Raw genomic sequence first — 12,808 nt, forward strand, 5'->3', positions numbered from 1 at the left:
TACCATATCTTTTAATTTATTCATATATATAACCATATCTTTAATTTATTCATATATATAACCATATCTTTTAATTTATTCATATATATAACCATATCTTTTAATTTATTCATATATATAACCATATCTTTTTAATTTATTCATATATATAACCATATCTTTTAATTTTCATATATATAACCAGTATCTTTTAATTGATTCATATATATAACCATATCTTTTAATTTATTCATATATATAACCATATCTGTTTAATTATTCATATATATAACCATATCTTTTCATTTATTCATTTTTTTAACCATACCTTTTAATTTATTCATATATATAACCATATCTTTTATTCATTTATAACCATATCTTTTTAATTTATTCATATATATAACCATATCTTTTTATTTATCTATCTACACCCCCCAACACATCCACCCAACCCCTCCACCAACATAACCTCACATAACAACACCCCCACCCCTCACATAACCACCACATCCCCACCCCTCACATTACACACACATCACCCCCACACCTACACCATCACCACCCCACACCTAACCAACACATCCACCCAACCCCTCACATTACACACCCACATCCACCCAACCCCCTCACATTAACACACACCTCAACCACCAACCCCTCACATTAACACACACATCCACCCAACCCCCTCACATTAACAAACCCATCCACCCAACCCCTCACATTAACACACACATCAACCCAACCCCCTCACTTAACACACACATCCACCCAACCCCTCACATTAACACACACATCCACCCAACCCCTCACATTAACACACACATCCACCCCTCACATTAACACACACATCAACCCAACCCCTCACATTATCACACACATCCACCAACCCCTCACATTAACACACACATCCACCCCTCACATTAACAAACACATCCACCCAACCCCTCACATTAACACACACATCCACCCAACCCCTCACATTAACACATACAACTCCCAACCCCTCACATTAACACACACATCAACCCCTCACATTAACACACACATCCACCCAACCCCTCACATTAACACACACATCCACCCACCCCCTCACATTAACACACACATCACCCCTCACATTAACACACATCCACCCCTCACATTAACACACACATCCACCCCTCACATTAACACACACATCCACCCAACCCCCTCACATTAACACACACATCCACCCCTCACATTAACACACACATCCACCCACCCCCTCACATTAACACACACATCCACCCAACCCCTCACATTAAACACACATCAACCCCTCACATTAACACACACATCAACCCCTCACATTAACACACACATCCACCCAACCCCTCACATTAAAACACACATCCACCCAACCCCTCACATTAACACACACATCCACCCAACCCCTCACATTAACACACACATCAACCCCTCACATTAACAAACACATCCACCAACCCCCTCACATTAACACACACATCCACCCAACCCCTCACATTAACACACACATCCCACCCCAACCCCTCACATTAACACACACATCCACCCAACCCCTCACATTAACAAACACATCAACCCAACCCTCACATTAACACACACATCAACCCAACCCCCTCACATTAACAAACACATCCACCCAACCCCTCACATTAACACACACATCACCCAACCCCCTCACATTAACACACACATCCACCCAACCCCTCACATTAACACACACATCCACCCAACCCCTCACATTAACACACACATCCACCCCTCACATTAACACACACATCAACCCAACCCCTCACATTAACACACACATCCACCCAACGCCTCACATTAACACACACACAAATCAACCCCTCACATTAACAAACACATCCACCCAACCCCTCACATTAACACACACATCCACCCAACCCCTCACATTAACACACACATCCACCCAACCCCTCACATTAACACACACATCCACCCAACCCCTCACATTAACACATACATCCACCCAACCCCTCACATTAACAAACACATCCACCCAACCCCTCACATTAACAAACACATCAACCCAACCCCTCACATTAACACACACATCCACCCAACCCCTCACATTAACACATACATCCACCCAACCCCTCACATTAACAAACACATCCACCCAACCCCTCACATTAACAAACACATCAACCCAACGCCTCACATTAACACACACAACAACCCCTCACATTAACAAACACATCCACCCCTCACATTAACACACACATCCACCCAACACCTCACATTAATAAACACATCCACCCAACCCCCTCACATTAACACACACATCCACCCAACCCCTCACATTAACACACACATCCAGCCAACCCCTCACATTAACACACACATCCACCCAACCCCTCACATTAACACACACATCAACCCCTCACATTAACAAACACATCCACCCAACCCCTCATATTAACACACACATCCACCCAACCCCTCACATTAACACACACATCCACCCAACCCCTCACATTAACAAACACATCCACCCCTCACATTAACACACACATACACCCAACCCCTCACATTAACCCATACATACTCCCGACCCTCACATTAACACACACATACACCCCTCACATTAACCCATACATACTCCCAACCCCTCACATTAACACACACATACACCCAACCCCTCCGATACACACACACATACAGTGCATTCGTTAAGTATTCAGACCCCTTTACTTTTTCCACATTTTATTATATTACAGCCTAATTCTAAAATGGATTTTAAAAAAATTGTTCCTCATCAATGTACACACAATACCCCATAATGGCAAAGCAAAAACAGGTTTTAGAAATGTTTGCAAAAAATTAAGAATTACAAATAAATACCTTATTTACATAAATATTCAGACCCTTTGCTATGAGACTCGAAATTGAGCTCATGTGCATCCTGTTTCCATTGATCATCCTTGAGAGGTTTCTACAACTTGATTGGAGTACACCTGTGGTAAATTCAATTGATTGGACATGATTTGGAAAGGCACACACCTGTCTATATAAGGTCCCACAGTTGACAGCGCATGTCAGAGCAAAAACCAAGCCATGAGGTCGAAGGAAATGTCCGTAGAGCTCCGAGACAGGATGGTGTCGATGCACAGATCTGGGGCAGGGTACCAAAAACATTCTGCAGCATTGAAGGTCCCCAAGAACACAGTGGCCTCCATCATTCTTAAATGGAAGAAGTTTGGAACCACCAACTCTTCCTAGAGCTGGCCGCCCGGCCAAATTGAGCAATCGAGGGAGAAGGGCCTTGGTCAGGGAGGTGATCAAGAACCCTATGGTCACTCAGACAGAGCTCCAGAGTTCCTATGTGGAGATGGGAGAACCTTCCAGAAGGACAACCATCTCTGCAGCACTCCACCAATCAGGCCTTTATGGTAGAGTTGCCAGTTAGAAGCCCCTCCTCAGTAAAAGGCACATGACAGCCCGCTTGGAGTTTGCCAAAAGGCACCTAAAGGACTCTCAGACCATGAGAAACAAGATTCTCTGGTCTGATGAGACCAAGATTGAACTCTTTGGCCTGAATGCCAAGCGTCACGTCTGGAGGAAACCTGGCACCATCCCTATGGTGAAGCATGTTGGTGGCAGCATCATGCTATGGGGATGTTTTTCAGCGGCAGGGACTGGGAGGCTAGTCAGGCGACGCTCCCCATCCAACCTGACAGAGCTTGAGAGGATCTGCAGAGAATAATGGGGAAAACTCCCCAAATACAGGTGTGCCAAGCTTGTAGCATCATACCCAAGAAGACTTGAGGCTGTAATCGCTGCCAAAGGTGCTTCAACAAAGTACTGAGTAAAGGGTCTGAATACTTATGTAAATATAATATTTCCGTTCTTTTATTTTTTATAGATTTGCTAAAATTTCTAAAAACCTGTTTTTGCTTTGTCATTATGGGGTATTGTGTGTAGATTGATGAGGAAAAAAACAATTTAATCAATTTTAGAATAAGGCTGTAACGTAATAAAATGTGGAAAAAGTCAAGGGGTCTGAATAATTTCCGAATGCACTGTACACACAACCTCTCCGATACATACACACAACCCCTCCGATACATACACATACATACACACACATACACACAACCTCTCCGATACATACACACAACCTCTCCGATACATACACACACATACACACACCGGTGAGCAGTTTCAGGGGGTTAATGCTTAGCTTAAGGGCACAACAACAAGAGAGCTTATCTTTCTAGGATCTGTCACTAACAACCCTCTAGTAGTCGGCTCAAATTCCCTTAGAGAAGACAAGATAAGCCTCCCGAGTGGTGCAGTGGTCTAAGGCACTGCATCACAGTGCCAGTGTGCCACTAGAGATTCTGGTTCGAGTCCAGGCTCTGTCTCAGCCAGCCGCGACTGGGAGACCCATGGGGCGGCACACAATTGGCCCAGCGTCGTCCAGGGTAGGGGAGGGTTTGGCCGGCAGGGATGTCCTTGTCCCATCGCGCTATAGCGACTCCTGTGGCGGGCCGGGCGCAGTGCACGCTGACTCGGTCGCTAGTTGTACAGTGTTTCCTCCGACACATTTGTGCGGCTGGCTTCTGGGTTAAGCGGGCATTGTGTCAAGAAGCAGTGCGGTATGGTTGGGTTGTGTTTCGGAGGACGCACGACTCTCAACCTTTGCCTCTCCTGTGTCTGTAGGGGAGTTGCAGCGATGGGACAAGACTGTAACTACCAATTGGATGCCACAAAAAATGATTTAAAAAAGAGAAGACAAGATAAGAAAAACCTGATTACACAGGATATATTTTTTTCGTGCCTGGTCTGGGATTCGAACCGGCAACCTTCTGTTAACAAGCCCACACCTATAACCTCTAACCCTATAGGCTACCTGCTTCCAGAAGAACCCGTAGAGGGACTTCCTCATGTGGATGGCGAACGGTTCCGTCCACCCGTCGAACAGCTTGAGGAAAAGCAGTCCCTCGCGTGCGGGGATCTCGTCGGCATCGTTGATGACGAAGACGTCGTCGGGGCGTGATCCGGTCACCCTGGCCATGCCGTCGCGGGTCAGGTAGGTGCGGAGGTAGTCGTCAGCGATCCAGCCATCCTGGCGCCCGCCCTCTGGAAAGTGGTCTAGGAAAACGTAGATGATTTTGTGGCGCACGTAGTCGTAGGTGCCATTCAGGAGGAGACGCAGGAACCTGGAGGGAGGGAGAGAGGGACAGATACAGACAGTGTGTCAACAGATATGCTTAAATGAGTCTTTCAGGAGAGAGAGATAAAGAGAAGACAGACACACAAACAGCCAGAAAGCCAGCCAGCCAGCCAGATGGACAAACAGACAGCCAGCCAGATGGACAGACAGCCAGATGGACAGCCAGCCAGCCAGCCAGATGGACAAACAGACAGCCAGCCAGATGGACAGACAGACAGACAGCCGGCCAGATGGACAGCCAGCCAGCCAGCCAGATGGACAGACAGCCAGCCAGATGGACAAACAGACAGCCAGCCATCTCATCATCCTGCCCACTCGCCGTAGTGGTCGTCTCTCTCCGTAGGCGGTGAAGTTGGAAAGGCAAACATACACAAAGCCAGCAAGACAGACAGACAGACGTATATATAGCTATGTCCAATCACCGTAGGGGTCGTCTCTCTCCATAGGCGGTGAAGTTAGACTCACACACCAGGAACAGATCCACAGCCTGGGCCAACTCATGGAACCTCACGTGAAGAAGATCAAACTCATGGTTCACGTTGATGGCATTGATCACCCTCCTGGGTCTCTCTCTGGGCGTCAGTCTCTCCTTAGTGGGCAGGTTAGAGTGGTAGACCATGGTAGGTACCCCACAGTAGGGTCCGTGCCACCCTGGCCGACACACACATTTTACCAGACGTTTGCCTCCTCGTCCTCTTGATTTGGCCTTGGGAGGCGTGGAGGTGCCGGAGGATGATGGATGGAGTGGTTGTTGGTTGGATTGGTTCAGGACCGCCAGGGGCTTACGTTGCCCAGGGGAGCCTGCTCGAGATCCTATCCCAGTACCAGTCACCACAGGCCCCCCTGGTCGAGCCGCGTCATCCCTGGGGGTGGCGACCTCTGTCCCCTGGCGGAAGCAGAGGGCTCCGGCTTTCGTACGGACAAAGTAGGAGGTGGGGTCGTCCTGGAGCTGGTGCGTGCGGGTGTGGATGTCGCCCAGGGTTTCTAAGGGGTCCGGGGATGGAGCCTTGGGGGTCGCCACCTGGTCTTTGACCCCAGCCGAGGCCTTGTCCTCTGGGGCGTCAGGTCTGACAGGGTGGGCTGGGTGGCTGGGGTACCAGGGCTTGAAGTGGAGGTCCTCACCTTCACGCTCCTGAGGAAGACAAGACAAAGAGGGGACTGTTTAGCACTTTACTTGTCCTCACAGATCAATCTAGAGAAACTTTATTAGGGCTCTTTTCATTCTGTATCGCTGAAGGGTTATGATATTCCCGATTGAGCCGACATATGCAGCATTTACCGTGAACGCAGTCTCCGCTAATGCGGGAACATTGCCTTTAAATTTAAATCACGCTGTAACGCTGAACTTCTGCGATACGGATTGAATAGAGCCCTTAGTGTTAACTGCTACTTTGTTGACATGCAATGACTCAGATTCCATTAAGCTTCACTCCTGACATGGGGACAAAAAGCGTCTGTTTTATTTCAAAGGAAGAGCCTTGATGTTTGGATTGTAGGTAGACTACTGATGATAATGGTGTATTGACTGGAGGTAGACTACTGACGATAATGGTGTATTGACTGGAGGTAGGCTACTGATGATAATGGTGTATTGACTGGAGGTAGACTACTGATGATAATGGTGTATTGACTGGAGGTAGACTACTGATGATAATGGTGTATTGACTGGTGGTAGACTACTGATGATAATGGTGTATTGACTGGAGGTAGACTACTGATGATAATGGTGTATTGACTGGAGGTAGACTACTGATGATAATGATGTATTGACTGGAGGTAGACTACTGATGATAATGGTGTATTGACTGGAGGTAGACTACTGATGATAATGGTGTATTGACTGGAGGTAGACTACTGATGATAATTATGTATTGACTGGAGGTAGACTACTGACGATAATGGTGTATTGACTGGAGGTAGACTACTGATGATAATGATGTATTGACTGGTGGTAGACTACTGATGATAATGGTGTATTGACTGGAGGTAGACCACTGATGATAATGGTGTATTGACTGGAGGTAGACTACTGACGATAATGGTGTATTGACTGGAGGTAGACTACTGACGATAATGGTGTATTGACTGGAGGTAGACTACTGATGATAATGGTGTATTGACTGGAGGTAGACTACTGATGATAATGGTGTATTGACTGGAGGTAGACTACTGACGATAATGGTGTATTGACTGGAGGTAGACTACTGACAATAATGGTGTATTGACTGGAGGTAGACTACTGACGATAATGATGTATTGACTGGAGGTAGACTACTGACGATAATGGTGTATTGACTGGAGGTAGACTACTGACGATAATGGTGTATTGACTGGAGGTAGACTACTGACGATAATGGTGTATTGACTGGAGGTAGACTACTGACGATAATGGTGTATTGACTGGAGGTAGACTACTGACGATAATGGTGTATTGACTGGAGGTAGACTACTGACGATAATGGTGTATTGACTGGAGGTAGACTACTGACGATAATGGTGTATTGACTGGAGGTAGACTACTGACGATAATGGTGTATTGACTGGAGGTAGACTACTGACGATAATGGTGTATTGACTGGAGGTAGACTACTGACGATAATGGTGTATTGACTGGAGGTAGACTACTGACGATAATGGTGTATTGACTGGAGGTAGACTACTGACGATAATGGTGTATTGACTGGAGGTAGACTACTGACGATAATGGTGTATTGACTGGAGGTAGACTACTGACGATAATGGTGTATTGACTGGAGGTAGACTACTGACGATAATGGTGTATTGACTGGAGGTAGACTACTGATGATAATGGTGTATTGACTGGAGGTAGACTACTGACGATAATGGTGTATTGACTGGAGGTAGACTACTGACAATAATGGTGTATTGACTGGAGGTAGACTACTGACAATAATGATGTATTGACTGGAGGTAGACTACTGATGATAATGGTGTATTGACTGGAGGTAGACTACTGACGATAATGGTGTATTGACTGGAGGTAGACTACTGACGATAATGTTGTATTGACTGGAGGTAGACTACTGACGATAATGGTGTATTGACTGGAGGTAGACTACTGACGATAATGGTGTATTGACTGGAGGTAGACTACTGACGATAATGGTGTATTGACTGGAGGTAGACTACTGACGATAATGATGTATTGACTGGAGGTAGACTACTGACGATAATTATGTATTGACTGGAGGTAGACTACTGACGATAATGGTGTATTGACTGGAGGTAGACTACTGATGATAATTATGTATTGACTGGAGGTAGACTACTGATGATAATGGTGTATTGACTGGAGGTAGACTACTGACGATAATGGTGTATTGACTGGAGGTAGACTACTGATGATAATGGTGTATTGACTGGAGGTAGACTACTGATGATAATGGTGTATTGACTGGAGGTAGACTACTGATGATAATGGTGTATTGACTGGAGGTAGACTACTGATGATAGCGGCCTTGAGAACCGTTTATAAGACACTCTTTCTTATCACAGGTTCCAAAGCACTTTTATGGCCAGGGCCTGTATTCATAAAGTGTGTCAGAGTAAGAGTACTGATCTAGGATCAGTTTAACCTTTCATATCATAATGAATACGATTATATGGACAGGTGGGGACCTGATCCAATATCAGCACTACTGCTCTGAGACGCTTTGTGGATACAGGCCCAGGCCTGATCATTGCCTTGAGGAGGGTTTCTAATACACAGCTAACATTTAGCCATCACCCTCGTCTAAGAACCTCAAACACATCCCAGCAGTGAGTAGTCAATACATCTGGTAGGAGATATCCCAGGCTCCCTAGCACTTCAATGACCAGGTATGAACATTGACTTGAGAACAGTTTCTAAGACTGCTAGATCTACAGTATGCAGCTCATACTCACGGCAGCGTAGTCAACACAGTGTAGAGATTAGTCAAACCTGCAAAGTCACAGACAAGACATGTTAAACAACAGACCAGTCAACCAAACTGTCTCACCTCGTTGGTATCCGTGTCCCTGTGTCTGGGTTCCTCTGGTAGACCCCATGGTTGAGGCGCAGCAGGTTCCTCTCTCAGCCTCATCTCCAGTCCCCCTCTTCCTACTATCCCTACCCCCCCTTCTCTACCTCCTCCACCCCCTCCCCCAGGGCTTATAGGCCCTACTATCCGTGGATTGGTGTCCGAGGGCCTGGAACAAACAGAAATGCCATGTTGGTCAGAAAGGTAATGTTGTCATCAATTAATCAAAAGTATTTACAAAGCCCTATGACATCAGCAGTTTCCATGTCTGTCGTACAAAAACATCAACACACAAACACACACACACGCACTAACCCCCCCCCCCCCCCCCACCTCATCCCTCCAACACACACCTGAGGGCGGGCGGGGGTCCTTCCTCCTGCGAGGCAGCGAAGTCAGAAGACGAGGCAGCCAACGTTAACGGTGTGGCCCCCCCCTCCCTCCAGAAGAAGCCTGTCACCATGATGAAGGACTTGATGTTGGGGTACGGGGCCGACAGCTCCTTGAGCAGGGAGACGTAATGCAGGGCCTGGAACAAATAGAATACAATGACTTTATCAACAACAACTACATCATTACCTCATTTTCCCCCTAGGAACTTGCATTTTGGCATTGTGAATTCATTAATTAATTTTATTTGACAAATGTAAAAAAAAAAAAAAAGATAATTGCCTCAACTATTTATCCAACTATACACACATTAAAGTGATTGAGGAAACACAACGTCAGGCAACTTATTTCCATTGTTGTCCTTGTTATTACATGAGCAACAATAGACAGCTTGGGAAAGACTGTCGGTACATTGGCACTTCACATGCAATTACATTTAAAATACATACAATATATACAATATAAAGATCTTAATTTGACCCGGATTGTCACATCAAAAATTATCCTGAAGCAACAGAATTTAAAAGTTTAGTCCATAATGTTGATCAGTGGTTGGCTAGTCAAAATGAGGCAACATAAAAAGTGGAATAGTGTTAATAGAACCGTGTGTTAGAGCAGGTATCCAGTGCTCATCTGCATTTCCTGCGGGACAGGACAATTCTCAGCAGCAAAAGAGTGATCAAATTAAGATCCTACATCTGTAGGCTATACTGTACACATAACAATATATATATATATTACCTTGTAATAGTGGAGGAAGGAGATGACACACAGGCCCACTGTGCACAGCAAGAACACTCTGTGACGTCGCATTTTCATCCTATAGGAACAGAGGGAGAGAGAGAATTGACCAATGGGAGATGACACACAGGCCATTAAGAGAGATAATGTGGGGAGGTAGAGAGAGAGAAGGGAGTGAGTGGGGAGGAGGGAGAGAGAATGTGGGGCGGTAGAGGGAGAGAAGAGGGTGAGTGGGGAGGAGGGAGAGAGAATGTGGGGCGGTAGAGGGAGAGAAGAGGGTGAGTGGGGAGGAGGGAGAGAGAATGTGGGGCGGTAGAGGGAGAGAAGGGAGTGAGTGGGGAGGAGGGAGAGATAATGTGGGGAGGTAGAGAGAGAGAAGGGAGTGAGTGGGGAGGAGGGAGAGATAATGTGGGGAGGTAGAGAGAGAGAAGGGAGTGAGTGGGGAGGAGGGAGAGATAATGTGGGGCGGTAGAGGGAGAGAAGAGGGTGAGTGGGGAGGAGGGAGAGAGAATGTGGGGCGGTAGAGGGAGAGAAGAGGGTGAGTGGGGAGGAGGGAGAGAGAATGTGGGGCGGTAGAGGGAGAGAAGGGAGTGAGTGGGGAGGAGGGAGAGATAATGTGGGGAGGTAGAGAGAGAGAAGGGAGTGAGTGGGGAGGAGGGAGAGATAATGTGGGGAGGTAGAGAGAGAGAAGGGAGTGAGTGGGGAGGAGGGAGAGATAATGTGGGGAGGTAGAGAGAGAGAAGGGAGTGAGTGGGGAGGAGGGAGAGAGAATGTGGGGAGGTAGAGAGAGAGAAGAGAGTGAGTGGGGAGGAGGGAGAGATAATGTGGGGCGGTAGAGGGAGAGAAGAGAGTGAGTGGGGAGGAGGGAGAGATAATGTGGGGCGGTAGAGAGAGAGAAGAGAGTGAGTGGGGAGGAGGGAGAGAGAATGTGGGGAGGTAGAGAGAGAGAAGAGGGTGAGTGGGGAGGAGGGAGAGAGAATGTGGGGAGGTAGAGGGAGAGAAGAGGGTGAGTGGGGAGGAGGGAGAGAAGAGAATGAGTGGGGAGGAGGGAGAGATAATGTGGGGAGGTAGAGAGAGAGAAGAGAGTGAGTGGGGAGGAGGGAGAGATAATGTGGGGAGGTAGAGAGAGAGAAGAGAGTGAGTGGGGAGGAGGGAGAGATAATGTGGGGAGGTAGAGAGAGAGAAGAGAGTGAGTGGGGAGGAGGGAGAGATAATGTGGGGAGGTAGAGAGAGAGAAGAGGGTGAGTGGGGAGGAGGGAGAGAGAGCGATAACAACCCATTTCTTTCTCCTTCCTTTCATTATTCATTCATCCTTCTTTCCCCTGGAGGATTTCTACAGTAAACCTCACATGAGAGAGAATCACATGTGATTGTGACAATAATCTTGATTTCTCTTCTTTTTTTTTTCTCATAATCTTCCTGAGTCTAAAGCAATGGCATCATCAACCAATCAGCGAACTGTACATTTAATCTAATCCAATTTCTTCCTTGATTGGTTTATACAAAATATGTGGCCAAAACCTTGATCAACTCATTAAAATTCCCCCAAAAAACGTAAATAAAAAAACATCCCAAAATACATATTTTCTAACAACTTCCAACAGTGCATTGACATTCATATCCTCCGAAAATAAGATTTTCTCTTAATACAGTTCAGTTCATATTCAGGGCAGTCAGTGCTGACGGTGCAACATCTATTCTTACATTTAATCCATCTTAATATTTTTTTATTAAATCTCTCGCAGCCCAACTTAAGCACAAACAATGAAAGAACAGGGAAGAAAAGAGAGAGAGGTAGAATGAGAGAGATAAAGAAAGAGAGATAGATTGAAAGAGAGAGAGTGAGAGAGAGAGTGAGAAGGAGAGCGAGAGAGAGCGAGAGAGCGAGAGAGAGAGCGAGAGAGAGAGCGAGAGAGGAGAGAGAGCGAGAGAGCGAGAGAGAGAGCGAGAGAGAGAGCGAGAGAGGAGAGAGAGCGAGAGAGCGAGAGAGAGAGCGAGAGAGGAGAGAGAGCGAGAGAGCGAGAGAGGAGAGAGAGAGAGAGAGAGAGAGAGAGAGAGAGGAGAGAGAGAGAGAGAGCAAGAGAGAGGCAATCTGGCAGTTCTAACACACAATACCGTGTATGAATCTAAAGTAGTCTAGAAGCCTTTACAGGGCTACCTCAGGGATTCCACTGCTATATCAAACTATGAACAAAACAGAGGAGAGAGAGGGAGAGAGGGAGAGAGGGAGAGAGGGAGGGAGGGAGGGAGGCGAGATGAGAAGGAGAAAGTATAGGGGGAAATCAGGCGGAGGAAAAGGAGAATGAGAGAGGGGGAGGAATGGAGAGATGTGGTCCAGTGGAGGGAGGAAAACAATGAACAAGGGATCAGCCAGAGGGAGGGAAGTAAATAATGCCAAAAAAAGGAAAGATTCAGTAAACCTCTCTGAGAAATGTCAGTGTTTTGCATTCCTGCTAAGACC

At 46.5% G+C, this 12,808-nt stretch overlaps 1 protein-coding gene across 1 annotated transcript in view; it reads right to left on the minus strand.

Moving 5' to 3' along the window:
• LOC311118067 (beta-1,4-mannosyl-glycoprotein 4-beta-N-acetylglucosaminyltransferase-like) overlaps positions 1–12,808 on the minus strand; it is a gene marked incomplete at its 3' end in the record, with an annotated part of 78,522 nt that overhangs the window by 10,848 nt on the left and 54,866 nt on the right. Inside the window, exons 2-6 of the mRNA XM_084192940.1 lie at positions 10,348–10,426; positions 9,570–9,745; positions 9,196–9,385; positions 5,617–6,326; positions 4,871–5,180 (exon numbers count right to left, since the gene is read on the minus strand). Coding sequence (XP_084049066.1) covers positions 4,871–5,180; positions 5,617–6,326; positions 9,196–9,385; positions 9,570–9,745; positions 10,348–10,425 — 1,464 coding nt within the window. The 5' untranslated portion in view covers position 10,426. The remainder of the gene's footprint in view (positions 1–4,870; positions 5,181–5,616; positions 6,327–9,195; positions 9,386–9,569; positions 9,746–10,347; positions 10,427–12,808) is intronic.

Source organism: Coregonus lavaretus (assembly GCF_964263955.1).
Source record: "Coregonus lavaretus genome assembly, contig: HAP1_SCAFFOLD_850, whole genome shotgun sequence".
NCBI lineage: Eukaryota > Metazoa > Chordata > Actinopteri > Salmoniformes > Salmonidae > Coregonus > Coregonus lavaretus.